Below are 23664 nucleotides of genomic sequence, written 5' to 3'. Positions count from 1 at the left end.
CGAGCTCTCCGCTGGATGGAGTCCTTGCACCGCTGCTGGGATTAGTCCCAGCACTCCACCTGTTTTACAGAACAGCCACAGGCACCCCCAGTGTTCTAAGTTGCTGTGAAGCTTGAGGCCCCTTTGCAGCAATGACTACGTGCTGTAGCATCTTGTGGTTGGCAGTGGCTGGGGGAGCATCTGTTGGGCCTCTGCAGTGAGCTGAACCTTGTCGGGAGGGCTGTGTTTTCTGGGTATTTGGCAAAAATGGAAATGACCAGAGGACCCGTTCTGCTCTTGGTTTAGGTGTGGTGCTGGGAGGCTGTGGCGACAGATCGATTCGTTTCCGTCCAACGCTGATCTTCAAAGATCACCATGCGCACCTCTTCCTGAACATTTTCAGTGATATCTTAGCAAACTTCAAGTAAAAAGCAGCTCCCTCACACAGAACAGCTGATTATGAAATTAGTTTGCATTAATTCATGTCTTCTCTACTTACAAGATAAGTGTAAAGTCATAAACTAAGGTTTGTGTTCTGTCTGTAATCCTGCCCAAGGCAAGCTGCTCCACACAGACTGGACCCAGGCAGAGCATTGGTACTGGTCACCAGCAGGTACATGCCACTGTCCCACACTGTGCATTTGTAGAAGCTGTGGCCCTCCGTCTTCTGGCTTGGGTCATATTAACTGCAGAGTCCTCTCTACGTTCATGGCCCTGATTATTTGATTGTCTAAATATGACCTGGCAGAGTCTGTTTTCGCAGGTGACCCCAGGTTTACCCCCGTGCCCAGAGGCAGCAAGTATGGCACAACACAGCCACGTGCCTGCCGTGCAGAAAACGCCATTCTCTAGTGGTAGCTGGAATGAAATTGGTGTTTTGAGGAAAGCTCTGCTTTCCACCACTGCCAAGTACAGTATTTGACAGAGTAATTTCCAGCTTTATTCCCTTGCATACAGACGCCTGCCACAGCAGCGGGATCAGGATGCCATCAGCTACGCTGTGCCCAGCCTTCAGCCTACACGTACCGCTGCAGTGGCACTGACGCGCTCAGCCACACGGGCGGCGCTCTTAAGTGGGACTGAAGAACTTTTTTCCTCATCCTGGATTTTAAAACATCTGATTTCTCTTACAATCAGAGTTGTACAGAGAAAACTATAACCTGAAGTATGTAATTTGACAAAGCTTAGAGAATCATGCAAAGCATGTCACTTCCACCTCTGTCAGCAATCTTGAATGATTTGAGATTATTTTACTGTTTGGCCATAACACACAATAGCCATTAATTTATCTACTACAAGTTCTGCTTGAGCTGTTTTTTTAAACTACAGCAGAACTGCTTGATCTTAGCCCTTACTTGACATCAGAGCCACTACAGTGAAGGCCAAGTCCCAACTGCACATTTATAATGCAAAGTAATCCTTTTCTTGTTTTAATAGTTTATGCTAAGTCCTTGGTATTTCAGAGATCTAGAAAGCCCCAGGATCCAAAGAAGTGTCAACAGTCGATGGAATTTGTTTCTCCTCAGAGAACTGTTTTGGATGTCCCTTTACTTAAGGCTGACTTGAACTAGGTCTTGTACCTCTTTTTTCCAGTCTCTTGGCTAGCAAGCATCTGGATTTTGCTTGCCAAGTTTAACTATGTTTGCACCAAAAAGCAGGGACCACAGTGGACGTTACGGTCACCCTATTAGGATCTGACCACAATTTTCAAGTACATAGTAAGAGACAGAGCAGTTAAAAGATTTACGTGTTTAATACAGTTACCAAAATGTGGAAGTTTCTTAGCTGCTTGGAGAAGTGTTAATTGTGGTTTCCCCATTTAATTTTTTTGAGTGCTGGTTCAGGGAAACTCAAGTACACTCACTTCCGCTAGCTTAAAAGTAAGGGGATTTCTGTAAACCTCTCTGCAGAAACCAGAATCCTGGTACCAGCTGGTCAGAACCTGAGCAGGTTTTTGAACAGCAGTTGTAGAAATCTGGAGGAAAGACTGGTAAATTGGTGTTCAACAAAACCTCATTGTCATTGCTGTCCTCATAAGCGTATTATCAGCAAGAAGAAAGTCAAACTGAGAACTGTATTTGACAGCATTTTGGGAATTAGTTTGCTCAACATATCAGTGCAGTAGTTTTAGTAAATGTCTCTAGCGAGTCTTGTACTTTTACAGAAGCAAAGGTCCAGTAATCTGAATTCTTACCACATCTTCACTTTTATTATGAATACTCTAGGTGTTTTTATAATTTTTACTGACACTCAGTAACTGTATACTTGTGTAAAACATGTTGATGAAATCATGTTAGAGAAAACATAAAGCACTGCAGCTGAAGCATATAAAGTTAATATTGTTTACAGCATCCTGTGGACAGTGCCAAATAAATGTTTAAACAAATACTTAACTACACTTCATGGTGTAAGTAGTAACTGTACACAGATTCATAACAAATGACATCTCATGTGTAATCAATATTCTTAAATAAAATATTTATAATTGAACTTCTCCAGGGCTTTTCATTTTACACTTAGTACATGCCTAAGTGAATCATTTAAAACATTAAATGAACAGTTAATCAGGGTTAGCAGTGGCAGTTTTACTTACTTGCATCTGCTGATCCACCAAGCCACAGAGGTGTCGATACACGTGAGGAAGAACCAGGGAAAGGAATGCTCCCAAGTTCCCGTGTTGGTGAGGGCCAGTTTATTTGCCAGTTTCAGGTGAGGTAACAGCTAGAAGAGCAGTGTAAGGCATTAACTTGCTTTTGACAATTCCTAAAAAGTTGTATGTGTTGCAAGTGATCAGGTTTGATTCTTTCTCGGGTTTAAATCCTGCTCCTTATTTCTACCGAGGTTTTGGAAAAGGAGAATTTACACTAACACCACATAGTAAGACCACTGTCCTTCATAGACATGGGTGCTGAGGTGATCAACCCTGCAAGTTCAACAGAACACAAAGTACACATATTTTCAGACTTAATCCAACACAGACTGTAGGTGTCTTTCCTTTTTTTGTTTCATTTTAGGTAAACCCAGACTGGGGCAGTAGGGAGTAGAAAGGGTATTTGGCAACAGAACTGTTGATGTTCGGATAACGCCCAAATGGGTAAACACATCAAGGGATACAGATGACTTGTTTCGTTTCCCAGGTTATGTGGTAATCTTCACAGAATACTGCTTAATTCACATAATCCAAGGTAGTTCTGGTAACATTTACTGAAGTTCTTGCAACTCAAGTGTTACAGCATTGACTAAGTGTCATTTATACATACGAAAGCAGCACAAACATGAATAGATGCAAAGAAGGACAAGTAGTTCCAAATTGTCAAGATGATCACTAGGATCCAAACGGAACAAGGGATCACAGGCTGTCCCTGTAATTCACAGCACCACAGTTTAGGAGTGTTCTTCCTTGATTCCAGTGGGAAAGCAGTTTCTATGAGAGGCTCCTGGAATGCTGTCCCAGTCTTTAACTTACCCTCACAGCCAAATGATGTGTCTTGCAACATGCACCTTTGTTTTGCCTAGTTATGTTCACATCCTGGAAGACCTTGCCAAGAGAGCCCCCCCTTCCCCCTACAGCATTAGATATCACTCTTCCTAGCTCGCGCAGTATCATGAATGCACGAGTATGTATGCGTGAGACAAGTTTTAATTTCAAGAGGCTTCCCAGTCAACCTAAAATTCACTAAAAAAACCAATTAATTTAAAGTGAAGAAGCTCTGGCAGAGTTACTGCATTTCACTTCAAGAGTTTTTCCTGTTTCAAACCCACCCAAGGGGCAGCTGAAACAGGGTCAGGATCGGTAATTCGGCTGCCTCCTGCACATTCCAGGCAGGGCAGTTTAGACTCAGAGCTGCTGGCAACAGCGCACCGCACACATCACTATCCAACACCAAGAGATGCTGCCCACACCATAAACCAGTTGCAAAGATATTTAATCTGGGGATTTTTTTTTACCATTGCTACTTCCTACACCAAGTGCACTTACCAGCAGGGTTTGCATAGGAAAATGACAGAAGTATGTTGGTTTGGCAAACTAACTGAACTTTTGCAGAAGAATAAGCACAACATGCAACAAGGAAAATCACTGGAAACTACCTGCTGTATCACTTAAGTTCTCCAAATATCTGAGTAAACTTCTGTCTGTCTACAATCTGGCCAAACTTAATTGTAAAGTATAAAATATCTGTACTATTATACCGTTTGAACTGCAGAAGTAGCTCCCCCTTGCTATCTCCAACTTCATCCAAAGTCATCACCGTCTCTATGGGACAGTAAATGTCATTCCGCCTTCCCCAAAATGTCAAGTGGGCCACTCTGACAGTATGGCCAGTTTCATTTAAGTAGATCAATCCAATAATTCGTCTGAAAAAGTAGCTCATACCATACAACATTGCACCAGCAAAGAATGCAATGCCAGTTGTATATAAGAGGATATTCAGAGAAACCTGGTCTTGCAGATAGAGGTAGCAGATGGGAGGCAGAGTGACCATGGTGGTGGCAGTCTGTAACAGCTTCAGTCTGGACAGCACCTTGCAGTATTTAATCCATGGAAACCTGTAGACCAGCTTGAACTCTTCTGCCTTCTTATCCATAGCCTTTTGTTGGACCATGGCAGCAGGGCCCAAGTGGCACAGACGCACAGGTGGCTCTCGCTGTCTCCCCAGGTAATTACTAACACCATGAAATCGCTGTTTTTGCGAGTGCAAACATTCCCATGTACCAAAAAGGCAGGGTGGGCGAGCATCTTCCTTCCTCCATGACCTTGTCCAGAGCTTGTTTTGTAGACATCTCCCAAACAACGGTGCCATGCAGACTTCAGTCCTAATGCTGCAGAGCCTAGCCTGTAAAGGAATATTCCCACAGGTCATCACTTGAGTCTTCTTTATAACTGAATCATTTAGCTCAGAATCTGTTCCTTCGGCACCTAATGACAGTAAGCATAAGCCCCAGCTCACTGTAACCTTGTATTTGAAAACTAGCATTATGTCAGGAAACTGCTGCTCACGCTTGCATGGCTCCCTGCAGCTGAAGAGGGAAAACACTTTTGGCAATACGGCCGGTACCAAAGTTAGCTTCCCGAAGGCAAGCTTACAGCAACCCCTGCCTCTCTTCTTTTGACCAACACCAAAGTGAAAGCACCAGCACTACGGGTTGCTTCTACGCCAAGAGGGTAAGAGAGTCTGGGGCTGCTGGCCAGTGAAATCGGTGAAACGTTAAATAACCCACCTAAACAGCAACGTCGGGGAACAAAGCGGACTATGCACAGCAAAGAGGCACAGAGCATGAGCAGCACCGAAACAGGGACCGCGCGTTAGGAACCTGCACAAGAGACGAAAGGGACCTCCTGCGCTGCCGAGCCGGCCTGTGCGGGGAGGCGCCACGGGGCCGACCGCCACGGTGACGGGCGCGGGGCAGGGGCCGCCATCACTCGAGGGCCCGGGCCGCGGGGGCCACAGCAGGCGGGCGGCCCAGCGCGGCGGGTAGAGATGCTGCTGCCCCGGTGCCCGCCTAGCCGGCCCCGGTCCGCCCCTGGCCCCGGTTCCCCCCGCATCCCTCCGGCCGGTCCCCAGCCCCGCCCCCCCCCCCCGCCTCCCCCCTCGGCCCGTCCGCCCGCGCCCACTCCTGAGGCGCCGCGCGCCGCCCTCCCTCAGCTGCCCTGAGACGGCCGCGGCCTCAGCCGCGCTGCCTGCGCCTCACGGGCGGCCCCGCTCCGCTCCGCCGCGCCCGCCCGGGGAAGGGCCGCAGGGCCGGGCCGGTCGCAGGTCCCCCGGCAGCAGAGACCCCCGAGCCGCCGCCCGCCCCGCTTACCGCCGCCATGGCCGCGCCGACCCGTTCCCCCGCCGCGCGGCAGGGCGGGAGGGGGCGGCACCCCCTGTTTCCCGGCGGCCCCCGCGGTCCCGCTCCCGCCGCCCGGCCGGGCGCAATGGCGCCGCCGCAGCCCGCTGCGCTATGCCTCTTCGACGTGGACGGCACCCTCACGGCCCCACGCCAGGCGAGTCCCGTGGGGCCGGGGCGCTGTGGCACGGCACGGCGCGGTGCCGGGCCCCGCCGGGGTGTTGGGGCGCGGGGAGCAGTTACGGGCCGTGGGCGCTGAGGGGCCGGGGGAGAGTGGGCCGCTGAGGGGCCGGGGGAGGGGGGCGCTGAGGGGCCGGGGGAGGGGGGCGCTGAGGGCCGCGGGGGTGCTGAGGGGCGGCGAGGGGGCGCTGAGGGCCGCGGCCCCCTGGCAGCACAGAGCAGGGGACGCGGCCGCCCCGGGCCCTGCTGCGGGACTGGCCGGCTGGCTTCGCCGCTTAAGGCCAAAAACCCCTAAATCCTCCCTTTTTCTTAAGGTTCCGCACGGCATTGCTGGGGTTTAATAATTCTTGCGCAGTGGAGGTGTCGGTCTCTTGATGAGCATGCTGACGAATCTAATTAATTTATTCTGAACCTAGAAGATCACGGCGGAGATGGCATCGTTTTTGCAGGAGCTGCGCCAGAAGGTGAAGGTCGGCGTGGTGGGCGGCTCGGATTTTGAAAAGCTGAAGGAGCAGCTGGGCGACGATGGTAAGGGCTGCCAGGGGCAACCCCTCGTGCCCAGTTGCTTACAAGGAAGTTGTGAAGGTTAAGTGTAGGTTAAACCCGATCTCTTTTCCTCCTTCCTGCCTTTTAACTTTTTTCCTGGTGGTGCTGCATTGTGCTCTGCCTGTGACAGCTGCTCACAAACGGCCCCCAGGTTTGCGTGTTAGTGGCACCCCGATGTGTCGACAGTGAAACCCAGCTCAGTGCTGTACTGTAGCAGGGCGTTTCAGCGTTGCCGTTCCTGGCATTACGTAGATGACATATGCCTGTGCAGGCTGCTCAGCTGGCTGTGGGGTTAGGATGCAGAGATGGACTCTTGCTCTAGTCCTTTGGGAGACATTTCCTTTCCTATCTCAAAGACTTCTCTTCAGTGGTCTTTACTTCATTGAGGCCACTGATAGCTGCCTGTTGTGCCCAGATAGCTCAGAATTTGCCTGGCTTACAAGTGGTCTCCAGTAAGCAGTATCATCCTGCATTGTAGTGAGATTCTCACAATCCTCCAACATCTACTATAGGTTAGTAACACAGAGAAAACAAACCTGAAATGGTTGTATTTGATGTGCTCTCTAGCCCAGCTGCATGCCAGGCTTCTGTAATATTTGAGGTCACTTCCCCACATTTAACGCAGAGAGGCATATTTGCAGGAGAGAAGGAGCCTTTAAGCAGACATACAGGTAACAACTGAAAGGCTTCACATAATCTGAGATGTGTGTTAATCTTGGAAGAGAAATAAGAGCAGCTTTGATCTTGTGCTCGATGTTGTGCTGCTGAATCTTTCATGCTTTATGATCTAATGTTTCACCTGTTTAATGTGTAAGACAATTCTACATTAAGCATACAGGGGAAATCGTAAGTTATGGTCTTTTTGTTTGGTTGTAGTGGTTGAAAAATTTGACTACGTTTTTCCAGAAAATGGTCTTGTAGCATACAAAGATGGGAAATTCCTGAGCAAGCAGGTAAGTGTGAAATTTCCAGTAACACAAAAGAGAAATTACCTACAAAAGTTTTTGCTTTGTTGCTCCGGTGCAGTCTTCTGTAATCACCCTTCTAACTAAGGCCAGAATTGCTGCTATTTTCATGTGTTCCTTCTGTAACAGATCATTCATTTGGTGCTCTGATTCATGCAATGACCATCTGCACCTTAAACTTTATTCTTTGGGGTATTCTCCAAAACAAAAGCTATTCAAGTCTGGAGTGTTTGACCGAATAAGAACAGTGAAAATCCTGGAACAGCCTTTCCCTCAGCTTATCCATAGGAAATGGGGCCAAGCCCACTGCTCCTGGAGGTCCTATGGAATATGGCATTTTATAGCTGATGTCTGCTGGCCTTTGGGTTCAGAAAGTTTCTTCTAGATTCCTTGTAGCTGCTTTTTAGTATTAATTCAGAGTGCACATTGTGATATGTTGCATAAGGTAGAAGGTAAATACTCTAAATCAATATAAAAGTACATCTGATTCTAGATGCCCTAATCACCTTCATTGGTTCAACATAGTAATGGAGATTAAAAATTTAAAAGAGATCCTGGCTGAAATTGAGCAGTGGTTGCCAATTTACTGCAGTAACCATCTCCCATTTCTTCACACTTGGCTACAGTAGATAGTAACTGCAACTTTTTGTTTAGGCCACACTGTTTCCTCCTAAAGCAGGTACCAGTAGGGAGCATATTAAATCAGATTTTGTTTTATGGTTTAAAAAAAAGTAAACAGTAAGAAAAATGCGTGCCTCTCATTATTACCAAAGCACTGTTTTTACCATGTGTGCATGGACTGAGGGTTGCTTATTGAAGGAATGTTTCTCTGTGGCGTTAACCATGCATGATTATCCAATGTCTGTGTTTTCCATGTGACTTGGTTTTAGAATATCAAATTCTGAACCCTTGGTTGAATGGTGTTTATTTTGTTAGAACATTCAGGGTTACCTGGGCGAGGACATACTTCAAGATCTGATCAACTACTGCCTGAGTTATATTGCGAAGATTAAACTGCCAAAGAAAAGGTATATGCACACATGCATCTCGGTGTCACCATGATCTCCATGTTGCAGTGTTGAGTGTCAATATGTAAAGCAGGCTGCTCAGCAAAAAATGAGTAACTTGTGTTTTAGGAACACCGTGTACGTGAAACAGAGCTCAATCCATGCATACAAAGACAAGCTCGCAGCTGGTGCACAGGATTTAAATAAAAATGCAGAATCAGTATTTCAAGAGCAAAAGAAGTTCAGGTTTGAAGTAGGAGTATTTCCTGGACATGGTTGGAATTCAGCAGCATGTTTTCCAGAGATTAGAAGCATGCAGTAAGATCAGTTCTATGTGATATGTGAGGGTGCAGCTGCTCAAGACATTTAATACACACCGTATGTGAGGCTAGCCAGAAACACTGCCAAGATTGCTCTGAATTTTGCCCCTTCACCCCAAAGCTGACAGACTGGCCTGTCAGGGTCTTGAGAACCGGGTTCACAGGATGTTCCAATCATACTTCTAAAAGTCATTAAGGATGATGTTGAGGTTGCCAGATTCAAATAAAAGTCCCAAAGCCTCCTTGATGCCAGAGGTTCCTACATGTTTGGTATTTTATGCATACAGTGAGAGGCTGAAGGAGACATCTGATTCCCATTGTCTTCGGAATGAAACAAAATCTTATTGTGATACTCATTGTGATATTTTGAGCAATTTTTCATCTATTGTCAATTCTTTTTCAGGGGCACTTTTATCGAGTTCCGCAACGGGATGTTAAATGTGTCCCCCATTGGAAGAAGCTGCAGCCAGGAAGAACGAATTGAGTTCTATGAACTTGATAAAGTGAGTTACAGCTCTTAAAAAAATACCCAGCTGTTCTGGCAGAGGCAGTTAGGGCCAGGTTATGATTTTGAAAAAGCTTTTGTACTTTCTGCAATTTTTTTCATTTTAATCCTTTCCATGTGGTTTTACTAACTTCTTCCTTGGACTTCAGGAAATACACAATAGGGGTTTTGTTGCAATAGTTGACAGTGATTACTTGCAGAAGGCATGGGTTTGGCTCATGTTTCTTTTAACCCTGTATCCAGAGTACCAAACATCCTACCTCTGCACACAGTGTTCCTGAAAAACCCTGTCACAGATAGAACCATACTTCCTTGGAGTGCTCTATAGCATACCAGTCTACATCCATTTAAATCAGTAAAACTGCTGAGCCACAGGATCTGTTCCCTGCTACACCGTAACAACTGTTTCTGATCTGATACAAAAACTGAAATCTGATTCCTCAAAAGCAGTCTGCCTGTGACTGGATTAAGGGATGCTGAAAGCTATCTGAGCCTGAGGTGTTCTGACATTACCTTTCTTGCAGCGTATGGTATCAGATTGGTACCAGTTTTGAGACTCTCCCTATGCCTCAGTCTCCTTATTTGTAAAACTGAATTTTACTGGGAGTCAAAGCATACTGCCTTAGTGTTCTGAGATTTTCAGATAGAAAATCATTGCATGCATAGAAAATCACCGCATGCATGTGAAGTTTTCTCTCATTTTTTACAAGTTGCTAACATTAAAGTGGCAATAATCCCAGCATGCTTTCTGTGATAGTAAAATGTAACTGTATCACGCTAGTTTGGGTACTCAGACCTTTGGATATTTTTGGGGTGGTTTTTTGGGTTATCTTTTTATTGATGACTTTTAGCACAGCATGTAACTGATGTTTGGTTTTGTTTCTTCTTTTTTTTAACAGAAAGAAGGTATAAGAGAGAAATTTGTAGCTGATCTACGAAGAGAATTTGCAGGGAAAGGCCTCACATTTTCTATAGGTATCACATTAGAAGATTGTAATTTAAAACATCATTTGATTTAAATTTCACTTATAGCCTCTTATGGCTATGACATTCCCTATCTCGTTTGTGTGACAGTTACCTATCGGGGTGGTTGCAGGCATTACGTGTGAGACTAAGCCTCTTTTTCCTCTTAGGCTTTCATTTGATATATTTTAATTGAAATCCATCAACAAAGAGAACTTCATTGCTTGTCATCAGTTCATTGTCTTTTAATGTCAGTTGTGTGACTGATTCTGCTCATTTTGAAACATTACATGCTTCTGATTGGATTTGTTTCTGCAAATCAGTTTTGATCAGAAATACTGTATCAGTACTGTTCCAGTAGCCCTTGGTTCTTAGTTCTGCAGCTGCATTGTGTGGGAGGAAGGAAAAAAATCCAAAAGGCAGTGCAAGCTTAAAGAGAAAAGTGGTAATAAGGGGGAATTAATTTTAAATTTTTTTTTTCTTTTTTTCCCCTCTCCTTCAACATATTACCACATTCTTGCCTCTTACTATTTTTTAGAATTATTAAAAAAAAAAAAATATATGGTTACCATTAGTGCTGTGGTATTGAAACAGTAAGGCAGAAATCAACTGCAATATAGCTTTCCTAAAGTATGTTGTAAATACCTTTGTGACACCCGCTTCGACCGGCAATGACACTGTTATGTCTTGGTAAAGTCCAAGGATTTGGGACTGAACAGTTAGTGTCCTGTTAGGCTGTGTTAGCACGGCTGATTTCTTCCCGTTTCTGTTCTGAAAGCTTTAGATTTGCCTAAGACTTCATGGCTGTACATGTACATGTACCAGTGGCTCTGTTCATTCGTGTAGTTTCTTTCTAAAAGTAAAAAGATTAAAGGTAGTTTTTAAAAAAAGGTTCAGTTTGAGAAAATGCTAAGACATTTGTATTTGTTTAATGGGTAAATAATAATCTGTAAGTCACAAGTGTAGTAAGTTATACCCTATAGAACACTCTTTGTACTTGTAAGACTTAACTCCAGGGTCTTACGTTTCTGTGACTTCTGCAAAGCTCCCTCTAATAAAACCCTCTCACTTATGCTCCCCTCAGAAATGTGTTCTTATCCTAAACCAAGGTTTCCTTGGTTCCTGTCTATCCTAGGAGGCCAGATAAGCTTCGATGTGTTCCCGGATGGCTGGGATAAGAGGTACTGCTTAGGAATCGTTGCCAATGATGGATTCAAGACTATTTATTTCTTTGGAGATAAGACTATGCCAGTGAGTATATTATTTTGTATATACATTTTAGAGCTGCTGTTTTAAACCACAGACACTGTAGGTTCTAACCAATTGCCTTATGCCTGACAAGAATTGAGGTCAGAATAGAAATCTGTCCGTGTTTAACTGACCGCGCGTTACTGGTCAGCATAGTGCTGGGGGTAGCTGTGAGCATAGATTTTTCTTCTTCTGTTTCCTGAAGTGAACAGTGTTCTGTGTTTTTAAATTGAATTTCTGTAATTATGTTAAAAACCTAGGTGACATGACTATGTAAAACTGATTATCCTGTTTGGTTATTGTAGATTGATGCTGCTTGTTGGCTGGTGTTTATTAAACATATTTATTATCCATTGAATTTAATACTGTTCCTTTGCTAACCACGCTGTCTGTCTCTGCATTGAGGAACTGAAATTACATGTAATCCCTGTCCCTCATCATCGGGCAGAGCTAAGTGACTCTGCAGGGTGATTCAGAGGCTTTTGAAAATACCGAGCAGAGACCTGAGCAGAGCTATCAAGGGCAACAGAAAGCACAAGGACTTGGATGAAATTAAAGCTGTCTGAACATGGCCAAGGACAGTGTCAGGCAAAGTTTTACAAGAAAAGGCTTAGTTGTGTAAGAACTTAGAGTTTTAGAACTATAATTACAAAGAACTTTGTAAACTTAAAAAGGCCAAGTTTTATAAGAAAAAGACAAGCTTTAAATTAAAGGGTTTATTCTCCCTTGACACTGGTTATAAAAGTAATTACCTGTCCTTTGCACAGAGTTCATGGACAGTTGATTTTAAACCCTGTAATCGGCAGTGCAGCATTTTCATTGTTTTGCAGTAGCAAGAGTTGCTGCTGACTCACTGGCAAGCAGTGTGGCGAACAACGTACCGGCACTGGGTAACTGCTTCCTGTAGTGCACAGAGCCATGGCTGCTGGGCAGCTCTCTCGTGCAGGTGGCAGTGCCTTTGTTCGCTGAGCCAGCTGTGGAAAGATCTTTCATCACTCTTCTGTGATTAGAAACCAGTTACAAAGGTCACAGCAGACCAGTAGCTGGCAAGGCCACAACACTAACACAATAGCGAAGGATCAATGATTTAACCAACAGGAAAGGAAACCGAGCTGGAAGGAAGAGGGTAATGCAGAGAAGTTACAAATCCCGTGTGCTGGTGTAGTGTTCTGTAACAAGCTTTATACCCTATTAACAAGTAAATAATTTTAAAAGGTTGATACTGGGTCACTATACAAAACTAAAACCAGCTAAACTTACACTGAGAGTCCTGCTGTTCCATTACAGATGCTAATGTGCAGGTCAGGAAGTTCTTATGCAAGTGTTTGTGGTGGTCAGCAGGAGTTTCAGTACAGGTGTGCCATAAATGCGTTACATGGAATCTCAAAATGGTGGTTTACAGGTTTTTAGCTTTCTGGAAGACTTCTTAGACGTGACTGTTATCACAGACTGGTTTGGGTTGGAAGGGACCTTAAAGATCACCCAGTCCCAGCCCCCTGCCACGGGCAGGGACACCTCCCACCCGCCCAGGCGGCTCCCAGCCCCGTCCAGCCTGGTCTTGGACATGCCGGGGGTGGGGCACCCACAGCTGCTCTGGGCAGCCTGGGCCAGCGCCTCAGCACCCTCACAGGGAAGAATTTCTTCCTTGTATCGCATCTAATTCTACCCTTGTTCAGTTTAAAGCCACCCCCCAGCCCTTGTCCTATCACCACACCCCTTTGTAAAACATCCCTTCCTTCCATGATTTCCTTTATGCGTCCCTTTTCCACTGCAAGACTGTAACTATACATTAAGTTACATAAAATTAAATCCTCTTCCGCTTTTTTCCTCTTCTGTTTTCAGGGAGGGAATGACTACGAAATTTTCACAGACTCCAGAACAGAAGGCCACAGCGTCACATCCCCCCAGGATACAAGAAGAATCTGTGAAGAACTATTTTTTTAGATAAGAGTTTTAGAATTCACACTTGCAGAACGGTTAAGACACCTTAATAACTCAGAACCTCTTCATTCTGTATTGGGTTTTGTAATTGGCCACGAATAGCAAGCGCTTCCAAGGTCAGTCAGTACTGAAGGGAACGTTGCTGACCAGCGCAGTACAGCAGAGCTCCTTAGCACCGTCCTTCCACTGCTGCCATTCACACACGTACCTGGTTTTCTTTTGGGGCTGGTTGTGTGTTTTGGTGGTTGGTGGATTTTTGGGGGGGGGGTTGTTTTTTGGGGTTTTTTAATGAGTTTTAAGTCATGAGTAAACTTCCTTAGCTAATTAATTACACTTTGGGGGCTGGGGAACGGATAATCTGCCTATAATTGATTTATGGACTCAAAAGTGGCCTGCAAGGCTTTATCCCTAGTTTTTATTTTGAAGCTGCTTTTTAAATGAACATTTTAGAGTTGGTTGGGTTGGGTTTTTTTACAATACTACCTTGTGGTATAAAGACGTGTATTATATGACAGCTGAGATCTTGTTTAAAACTGGAAGATGAGTAAAAAAGACAGGTTTTATTTTTTTCTGGAGGGTGGGAAGATAAAACTGAGCCAGAAGTCCCTGACCTCACCTCTGTTCCAGTGCAGGGTCAGAAGGTCCATCAAGTTTACCGCCACCAGGAAGGCTGGACCAACTGGTGCTAGTTACCTCCTCAGTATGGTTGTGGTGCCAATGCAGTACAGTCCATGGTACCTATGCTTCTTGCGGACTGTTTTTAAATCTAAAACCCAAATAATCTACAAAAATTAAAGACAACTTGAGCAGAGTAGCAAAATGTATTTCTGTCACTTATTACATTTCTAATTTTCTTGGTAAGACATTAAGGGTAGATGAGATTTTAGTACTAAGAAAAATTACCTAAACTATGTTTCTATTAAAATCAAGCTGAAGCATGACAATCAGTGTAACTGTTATTATAACTATTCTCATCTTGCCTTAGGAAAGTAATCTTGTGTATGAACGGTTTAATCAGTAAAGGAGAACAAAATCTCATTTTATCATGAAAAATTACTGTTGCAGTTTGTCATTTTGGCAAATAAAACACAAAGCAGAACCTGTTGTATGCTGCCTGTCTGTACAAAGAAACGTTTGACTTGACTCTTAGCAATTCCAAGTGTATCATACACAGTAGAACAGTAAAAAAGGAGAGAATACAATCTATGTACAAACCACAATCCCCAAGAGGGCTTACAAAAAGGAGGGGGAGCGGTGATGCCTTCACACATCAGAACTACCTGGTCTTCTAACACCCTTCCCATGTGTCAGCCTCAGCCGGGGCAAGGGGAGCAGACCCTGGACCAGCACCAGCTGCAGCGCAGGGAGGCTCTGCGGACGGCTGGGTTGCTGCTCTGCGCAGCCACCTGTGCCGGAGCTGGTCGGAGCTACCGTGGCTGCTCCCTGTATTTGCAGGAAGCTGCTATGCAAAGTGTCCTATGCAGGACCAAACCCAGAGCTGTTTTCAGCCCCAGGCGCAGGCAGCTGCAGGCACGTACCCGAGGCTCGGATCCGAAAGCCTTGCTCTGCACTTGCACAGCCACTGCCAGTAGCCAAGGTTTGTCTTCCGCCTGTCCTGCCAGCAGATGAGAGGCAAGTGTTCTGTCTCTGAGGGAAAGGAAAAACAAAACAGATGGAAGCAGCCCACGACACCCAGTCCCTTGCTCCCGGCCTTACTTTCTCTAGCGTGAGTTTAACTGAACAGGGCACGTTCAGCCTTCAGCAGCCCCGGCTCGGCCGTTCCCTGAGGCCTGGCTAAAGCCTTGCGGCGACATTTCTGAATAGTCCTGGGAGCCCCTTCTGATATGTTCTGCCCTCCTCCCGCCTCCCCCAGGTTTCAGCTGCAATGACCAGGCTATACCTCCCTGTTGTACGTTAATACAAAGAATATTTAATATTATATAATGAAAATAAATGTATTTATAGAAGTAGTAGCATGTATTATACAGTAACCTATTAAACAGCCAGAAAACTTGCTCAATTACTCCCTAATCTTTCTGGAAATGCTAGTCAGTTGATACTACAATGCTTTTTAAAACACTTTTAAATATCATCATACAGGTGTGCATATGCAGGCACCTGCATTCTCCTCTGACTTCAATGCTCATCATCTTCAACACCACCTACACAGACAGCAGCCTGAAGACTTACGTTAAAGCATTATAATGGTCACATTTATTGCAAAGGAAGCAGCGTGTGATATTCCAACAATCTGGATAGTGTTAAATCCACCACTACTAAGTCCTACAGTTAGTAAAACACAAAACTTCACTACAGGCTGGTCGTTACTGTACACTACAGCGTAATACGGGTGCAGCTAAGGTAGAACAAGCCATCAGAGCAGTTACTAACCTCCACAGAGCTGGGCTCTCCCCAGGTCAGACATCAAACAGACCATCTGCTGCAAACAGGCAAAGGAAGTTACACTGTTTCACACAACTAACAGAAGAGTATCACGCCATGTTTTTTTATTTTTTTTTATTATTATTTGCAAAGTCAATAAAAATCCACTGTTAGAAACACAATAGAGAAAAATGCTTCATTTGAAAAAGAGATGTGGAAGGCAAAGAGGAACAGAACTAATTTAGCTGCACTACAACTACACGAAATCTTGCAGGCAGAGAAGAGTCTGGGCAAGGGTGACCATATCACATCCTACCAAGCAAGTTTTCCAGGGAAACATCTGCAGAATCTACTTCACCAAGACAGCTGAGCCTGTTAAGTAACTCACACAGCATCTTACAGACAGTCATCTGAACAGCACGTAACTTGATTTTCAGGAGTACAGTTATCCTGCCTGCCCAGTGGAATACCATGGCAGACATTCAACTACATGCAGCCAAGAAGGTCATCTTCAGCTTTGTCTAAATTCACACACAGTCAGAGGCTGTGAAGTATCCACTACTCTACAGCTTTCTACCACTTACCTTGAAGCAATTTTTTGGGGTTAGTTTTGTTTGTCTGTTGTTGGTTTTTTAATACTGGCCTTTAAAATCTGTTGCTAATCACCCATCAAGGCACCTAAGTAAATTCACAAACAATGCAGGCATTAAAACTACAATATTCCACACATACGCAGATGTGCCATTTGCAAACGGTGCACCTGAAGGGCACCCAGCCATGGTCATTGGAGCGTAACCACCAGATGGAGATTTTCCACCCTGCGGCAGCTGCTCTGTTTGTGAACTTCCTTCCATGAGGCAAACAAATCACAGCAACGAGCACCCCTCCATCTCTCCAGCCAAGGCATTCAGGAACTGTTATTAGCAGTAAGTGTACTCCAGCATCTCAAGGGCCCACAGTGCTCACACACCTCCAGGGCCTCGGATCATGCCTCTGCTCCAGCAGCCCACATTAGAAGAGCTCTCCTTCAAACCTCTCCCAATTCCCCTGGGCATCTCCTGGAATCAGTTCACAAGATAAAAGAAAAAACAAACCTTCCCTCCTCCACCAAGCACACAAACTAGGTCTCTTTAAAATACACTTTTTGTAAACACACTGTGCTAGATTTTTTTCATTAGCATTTGAATTGCCCCCCCCCCCCCCCCTTTTTTTTTCCCAGGCCAGCTGTAAAATTGGGAAATTTGGCCTGCTTCTGCTTTATTGACAATGCAGCATCTCCTCCCACACAATACGTAGAATATTCTTCGGGCAGGTCCCCTGCAGGCAGCCGAGCAGTGACCGTGCAGGCAGCAGCCACATCGCTCTGGGATGCCTCAGGAGCTGACAACGTGCCCCGACCAGGTCTCGTGCTTGGTTCCAGGAGCGAGGTGGGTGATCACCACCTCCACTGCCTGAAGCTTCTCGTTCTTTGGAGGGATGGTACACATCTTGTAGGTGACCTCATCGCCTGCCACAGGAACATACTCGCCTTCGATACTGTGGAGGGGAAGCTTCAGTTAATCACAAATCACATAAACACTTTTACTTCTTTTGCAGCATATTTAAGTTTTTATCATAAGGATTATCTTAGGTGCTCAAGATACTTCAGGTGGTTTCTTTTAATTGAGCCCATCATCCACCAAAGCCTGAAGTTGATCTTGGTTGTCTTGTAGCAAATCCCATACAAACACCATAAAGAGCACCACCCTAAAAAAAAACCAACACCAAACCAACTAACAAAAAACCCCCCAAAACAACTACAAAACCACCCATACTTAAATATGCCTTAAAGAAAAAGGTGAGCCCAGCCTTGGACATCGCTGTGAACCAGGTAACAACCTCTTACTCGCCGGCAGCACTAGAGGGCAGGGCTGACACTGCTTGGCACTTGGTTTGGGGGTTTGTTGTTTTAAACTGGAACTTAGATTATTTTACGGTTTTTCCTCCTTTCATCTAAGCTTTTTGAGCTTGAGATGGGTGTTTTGTTTTTGTGTTCTTTTTTTAAAGAAAATGCCAGTCATTGATTTTACCTTTAGGTTATTCCACCATAACACAGTTTGTCTGTGGTATGGGGGCAGGGGAGGGGGGGAAGCCCAAATAAGACATGGAATCAAATATTTCAAAATTACTTGATGTGCAAAAAAAAGAGTTCTGCCACCCTGACATGTTACATTACAAGTCTCCTCCAGCACTTTGGAAGATTTCCAGGAGTCGCTCACTCCTACTTAGCCTTTACTTACCAGTGCGATGACGTGGGATGCTGGAGGACTCCCACCACACATTTGTTACTGCTTGTGAGGCCTTATCCATAACCAGTGGGAAATGGTAAAAGAGCTGTCACCTTCTGTTCAGAACAATGCACTGATGAAACAGAGAACTGCAAAGGGTAACAGCCTTCCTCACCTCTACCACTGTGCTCAAGATCAGAGCTTTTTAATAAAGATCCCAGCATGCGCCCACGACAGGCAGAGACAACTTCCAACCTGCATTACCAGGGTCTGACAGCAGAAAGGATGCTACTGCACCTTCCTCTAAAAACACCTACACGATGCCATGCTCAGGTTCCCCTTCTCTGACAACCTAGGTTTTAGATGTCTTGTTGTTTGACCTTTTTTTCAGTGTTTCTTAGCTGCATTTGTATTTGTTAAAAAGTACAACACTAATTAATTCTACTGGATGCCTAATTGCTTGTGTACTCATATTACACTGTGGGTTAAGATTTGGGTCCAGGGAAACAAAAAAGAAAAAAAGTCTTCTAGGTCAGAAATTTGGCATGCGCCGTTGAGTTTGTTAGTTGCCTTCACTGAGAACATACTCACACCACCCAGGAATCTTACCCCACAAATGTTTCTGTTAATTGTAGGGATCTAAGATTTTAGCAGCGCCCTTCATATCCACTCTTGTCCTGCGACCTGTTATTGTTACAGCTTTTCTATTGCAGGAAAGACTGGCAGGACTGATAGAGGTAAACAAATTGGCCCTTACTGCCAGTTGTAACTTCACATCAGATTTTGCTTCTCCCTGCAATTCTGCAAAACTTCAGCTTCATCTCCTACACTGCCTCTCCGCCAGCCTTCCCCCTTTAAGGGCTGCCTCAGCTCCTGCTCCCCTCCAACTTGTGCATCCGACGGCTGCTCAGGAAGCTGGTGCGTCGGGCTGTGGCTGAGCAGAAGCAGCTTGTACTCAGGGATGAGACATGGTAAGCAGGCATGTACAGGGGAAGCTAAAGCTGACCCATAAATTTCAATTTCTCCCATGGGAAATCCAAAAGAAAAGTCATTGTTTGCTAACTGATTGTATCAACGTGATATTGAAAGTGCTCCTCTATCTAAGTATGGATCTAAAACCTGCTACAAGGAGTTAAAAGCACTGCCAAGGCCTGTGACTTGAAATGCATGTCCTCCAGACTTTACTTCCCTGGGCTACACCCCTACTCCAGGAATCAGTCCCAAGGGAGCATGTACTAAGCTGAACTCCTCGGCGCAGTGCCTGAGGAAATGGCAGTAAATTGAAGCCAGAAAAAATATCTTCAGAGAAGTTAAGATAAAGCCCCCTTCATCAGACCTGACAGCCCTTCCCTCCCCACGCAGGCTCATCTGACTGCCCTTTATTTACCACCAGACTCCCCAGGGCCATGCCAGCCCAGCCTCAGCCCCCGCACACCAGGCAGACTCCCAAACCCAGGTCTCACTGTGGCTGTCCTCTGCAGTCACTGCCTTCATTTATGTCCCACTCACCCCACCGCTAAAGGTTTAAGATTTCTTCAGGAGTGAAGGGGTTGCACACACAATACTTACTGTCCTTCGAGAAGCAGAGATTAGTTTACCTTTTTTACTGCCAAAGAAATTTGCCACCAAATTCTCTGCAGTTTACCAATTTCAAGCAAGGATGATAAGATGCTACCCGTACTGTCTTAAAGCCTGACAAGTGGACATGAAGCCATAAGAAGACACACAGAAGAGGGTCAAACCATGGGTGAAAATAGGAATGCCATGAAAAAAAAATGGCATCATCTTTCTCTCTTGAATGATCCTTTGTTGCCAAAAAAATGTGTTGCTATTGAGCTAAAACCACGCTGCCACGAGCAGCAACTCACAACACAACCCACGCAGAACATCAGTTCTACCTGAGCAAGACAGCACCTCTCAGTGGCAGGCAATACAGCACAGACCTTTCATCCGTAGAAAGGAACATGGGACTAGCAAAACACAGCAAGCAGAGACATTTCTCACATCACATGTGATTAACACAGGGAATACAAGCTGAAGCAGAAAATCTGCACTGACTCAAGTACAACTAAGCCACTGGAACAAGTCATAATGTAACAGAGAGCTGTGGCTGGAGCTCAGGGGAACAAGGAGAGTTTAGCACCTCTGGAAGAAGGGGCAGGCAGCTCTGGAGGACTATAAGGATGTCATGAGGTTATGCAGGGCAAAGATTAGAGAGGAGAAGCCCAGCTAGAACTCACACTGGCCACTGCTATAAAAGATAACAAAAACTGGTTTTACAAATAAATTAGAAACAAAAGGATGGCCAAGGCTAATCTGCATCCTTTATTGGATGCAGCTGGGAACATTGCCACAAAGGATGAGGAAAAGGCTGAGGTACTTAATACTTTCTTTGCCTCAGTCTTTAGCAGTCAGACCGGTTACCCTTGGGGTGCTCAGCCCCCTGAGCTGGAAGACAGGGACAAGGAGCAGAACAAAGTCCCCACACCCACAGTCCAGGAGGAAACAACCGGTGACTGGCTGCTCCCCTTGGACAGGCACAAGTGTTCCCCAGGGCTCGGTGCTGGGGCCAGCCCTGGGTAACGTCTGTACCGACGGGCTGGGCGAGGAGATCGAGTGCCCCCTCAGTCAGGCTGCAGGTGACCCCCAGCTGGGGGGTGCTGGGGGGCAGGGGGCTCTGCGGGGGGGTCTGGGCAGGCCGGGCCGAGCGGCCGAGGCCACTGAGTGAGGTTCAACAGGGCTCAGTGCCGGGCCCTGCCCGTGGGTCACACCAGCCCCGGCAGCGCCACAGGCTGGGGCAGGGGGCTGGGAAGGTGCCCGGTGGGAAAGGGCCTGGGGGGGCTGCTCAGCAGCCGGCTGGGCGTGAGCCCCCAGTGTGCCCAGGTGGCCAAGGCGGCCGGCAGCACCCTGGCTGGTACCCGGAACAGCGTGGCCAGCAGGGCCGGGGCAGTGCCCGTCCCCCTGCGCTGGGCACTGGTGAGGCTGCACCTCGGACCCTGGGGTCAGTGTCGGGCCCCTCACGGCAGGAGGGATGCAGAGGGGCTGGAGCGTGTCCAGAGCCGGGCAGGGGGGTGGGGAAGGGGCTGCGGCACCAGTCTTGACGTTACAGCTGCCCACTCCACAGCTCTAGGCATTTCCTTTGATTCCTGCATGGAGGATGAACATGCACAGCAAGCGGTGAGCTCGGTCACCGCTTTGCAGGCATCAAATGAAACGGATGCCCTTCCCAGGAAGGGATCGCATGCTTGGCTGAAAGGGTTTTTTAATTAACAGGAACCTTACATGTTCTCTAAAAGCTCCTGTAAAACAGGATAAGATGCAGTTAGCGAAATAAACATCTGAAATCTGCAAAAGATTTCAGTAGGTATGGTTAATGCCAAGGGAAGTGGATTTACACCATCTCCTGAAGTACCAAAGAGGTGCCAGTACACAAATGTTGGGGTTTAAGCTCCTGAAAAACAGAGGTAAATTAGCTATCACTTGAATCTTCAAGTTCAAGTGAAGAAGTACAGCTTCAGTGCTAAAAAAAAAAAGATTAGTGTTTTGTTGGGGCGAGTTAAACTGAACTATGAATATATACCAGGATAGGTTCTGGTAAAAAAGGGGTGTAGGTGTGCTGAAAACCAAAGTGGTCCTGTTTTTCTAAGAAATTAAGAACAAACAAATCAGTACACACACAGAAACAGTTGCCTAACATATGACAAGTTGCAGTCAGGGAGAGGAAAAGTAAAGGGACCAGCCCAGACTGGAGGACACTCAGCTATCACCGAAAGCCACTGCACTCCTCAGCATTCGTTAGACAACTGTTCAGGGTACTGTCTACAGCCACTGGTCTGCCAAACCAAAACCCAAAAGAAACCCCACACCAAATACCAAAATCAAAAACCCAAACGTTTGCTGACCCAGACTTCTTATGCTTGGATCCTGAGGTTAATTACTCCTGTCCTTTCTACTAAAAAGATCACAGCAGCCCCAGAGCCAGCTCAGCTGTAAGCATTACGCAGAAAGGTACGCTTCCCCACATTAGAATGCACTTCTTAGAAGGCCGAGCATTATGCTGACAGCACCAGATCCTTTCTTTGTTTCTTTCCTTACCCAAACTGACACTACCAGAGACTAAAGCTTGTGATAAAACCCGATTCAACCCCAACACGGCTTCTTCTCATCCCCTAGCTTGTCTTATTTCTTTCCTTGCTGTTGAGTTGACCTTACCTCATGAAGACAAGGCCTGTCCTTTGCACAGCTCTGCAAAAAGTTTGTGGCCACACAAATGGCTGAAATTTAATTTTCTGCTTTTGGCCTTTAAAACATTCTCCCACAGATCAGACATTCTTTTCTGTCCTACAGCTTTCTGATTACCAGTTATACTTGGTGCCTACTGAACACGAGATTATTAACTCATTGTCCCCAGCGCACATGAAAAGCAAGAGGGCAAAGGTCTTAGTTTGCAGCCTGAGGAAACTTGTTTGTGAACAGTGTTTCCAGCACATTGTTTGCCCACCAAATGCTGCTTCTGGGACAGATGCAGACTTACTCCAGCATTGGTACCGCTATGTGTTGCTTAGAAGCAGGAACAAACAACATCCAGACTGTGCAGTACTTCTGGCGGTGTCAAGAAAGAACAATGAAATGGCACGTGAAAGGTGATGAGATGGTATGGCACTGGAGGCAGAGCCCTGCAGAAAGCTGCGGGAAGATCCTCCATCAGAAAGCAATTGCCGTAAGGGCTGGGAGGGAAATGAACTGGAAAAGATCAGAGAAAGTAAACAGAGATCTTGGAACAGATTCAGCCTACAACAGCCACTTTATATACAATATAAATTACCTGAATAATTTGATAGAGAAAGTTAAACATGGACTTTTTGATGTTATATATTAATTAAATATTTTTAGATCTGTATTTTTTACTTTTACCCTAACTATACAATAAAGGTTCATCTATTCAATGTTCATCTAGAGGTGGAGAGTTTCACTACTATTTAAGAGATTGGTATGCAAATTTTATTCAAAATAATGGATATCTACATATCCAGGAACTTTAAGACACTTCAATAAATCAAGCTAAAAATAGGAAATGTTTTCCTGATGTTAGTGTCAGTAGAGACACAATAGAGTGAGTTTTAGATTATCCAGCAACTCCCATTTCCCAGCTCAGCGCCAGTCTGGTATGGCGGAGAATTTTATCCTGCACTATTTTTAGGGAACTGGGAGGTTATTAGGAAATTACCTAAATAAGGAATGTTCTAGTTCTTCCTTCTCACAGCTGCTATCCATATTCCAGGGCTCTATTTAAACCTCTTGGGACAAAGACAAAGTTACATGGAAACATTTTTGAACAAGAGTTTTCAGTGAATTCAGAGCCTTGCTAGTCAACAAGCTGCCATGGATCACACCATATAGCCACAATGGGCTGCATTATCTCATGGGCTTCTTAAAGCTCATTTCACAGCTCCACACACCTCCCAGGAAACCTGTATTTTCATTAAACAGCAGGACATGACAGAGTGGTGAACTGTTCTGAGTTACTAATCC

General features: G+C 45.5%; 4 protein-coding genes across 9 annotated transcripts in view; 2 read left to right on the top strand and 2 right to left on the bottom strand.

Moving 5' to 3' along the window:
- Positions 1 to 2469, top strand: part of ABAT (4-aminobutyrate aminotransferase) — a 57503-nt gene extending 55034 nt beyond the window's left edge. For both annotated transcript variants that reach the window (XM_055806200.1, XM_005244114.4), the window contains exon 16: positions 286 to 2469. In XM_055806200.1, coding sequence (XP_055662175.1) covers positions 286 to 407 — 122 coding nt within the window. In that variant the 3' untranslated portion in view covers positions 408 to 2469. The remainder of the gene's footprint in view (positions 1 to 285) is intronic.
- TMEM186 (transmembrane protein 186) lies at positions 2163 to 5881 on the bottom strand. 2 transcript variants are annotated; one of them, XM_055806206.1, is made up of 3 exons: positions 5782 to 5881; positions 4171 to 4814; positions 2163 to 2700 (listed from the first exon to the last, which is right to left on the bottom strand). In XM_055806206.1, exons 1-3 carry the CDS (start codon positions 5788 to 5790, stop codon positions 2685 to 2687), a joined length of 669 nt encoding a protein of 222 aa, XP_055662181.1. In that variant the 5' UTR covers positions 5791 to 5881; the 3' UTR covers positions 2163 to 2684. The 2 variants fall into 2 exon arrangements, with proteins under 2 accessions (XP_055662181.1, XP_055662180.1); XM_055806205.1 differs by lacking the exon at positions 2163 to 2700 and having other exon boundaries at positions 3166 to 4814.
- Positions 5882 to 5896: 15 nt separating this feature from the next.
- On the top strand, positions 5897 to 14574 carry PMM2 (phosphomannomutase 2). Its single transcript, XM_055806209.1, has 8 exons — positions 5897 to 5965; positions 6405 to 6516; positions 7411 to 7487; positions 8436 to 8527; positions 9230 to 9329; positions 10231 to 10306; positions 11430 to 11545; positions 13385 to 14574. The coding sequence occupies exons 1-8, from the start codon at positions 5897 to 5899 to the stop codon at positions 13484 to 13486; spliced, it is 744 nt and encodes a 247-aa protein (XP_055662184.1). The 3' UTR covers positions 13487 to 14574.
- A 1434-nt stretch (positions 14575 to 16008) lies between these two features.
- CARHSP1 (calcium regulated heat stable protein 1) overlaps positions 16009 to 23664 on the bottom strand; it is a 41063-nt gene continuing 33407 nt past the window's right edge. Inside the window, exon 6 of one of the 4 annotated variants that reach the window (XM_055806203.1) lies at positions 16009 to 17401. In XM_055806203.1, coding sequence (XP_055662178.1) covers positions 17239 to 17401 — 163 coding nt within the window. In that variant the 3' untranslated portion in view covers positions 16009 to 17238. The remainder of the gene's footprint in view (positions 17402 to 23664) is intronic. The other 3 variants (XM_027796252.2, XM_005244116.4, XM_055806204.1) reach the window with 3 other exon arrangements.

This window comes from Falco peregrinus, chromosome 5 (genome assembly GCF_023634155.1).
Source record: "Falco peregrinus isolate bFalPer1 chromosome 5, bFalPer1.pri, whole genome shotgun sequence".
Taxonomy (NCBI): domain Eukaryota; kingdom Metazoa; phylum Chordata; class Aves; order Falconiformes; family Falconidae; genus Falco; species Falco peregrinus.
This window is presented reverse-complemented; position numbering and strand designations above follow the sequence as displayed.

What these genes read in the sequence shown, in the direction of transcription:
- PMM2 (XM_055806209.1), top strand. Translation starts at nt 5,897, where the DNA reads ATGGCGCCGCCGCAGCCCGCTGCGCTATGCCTCTTCGACGTGGACGGC. An exon ending in GGAAATTCCTGAGCAAGCAG is followed by an intron (nt 7,488 to 8,435) that starts GTAAGTGTGAAA and finishes TTATTTTGTTAG; the next exon opens with AACATTCAGGGTTACCTGGG. An exon ending in ATTAAACTGCCAAAGAAAAG is followed by an intron (nt 8,528 to 9,229) that starts GTATATGCACAC and finishes ATTCTTTTTCAG; the next exon opens with GGGCACTTTTATCGAGTTCC.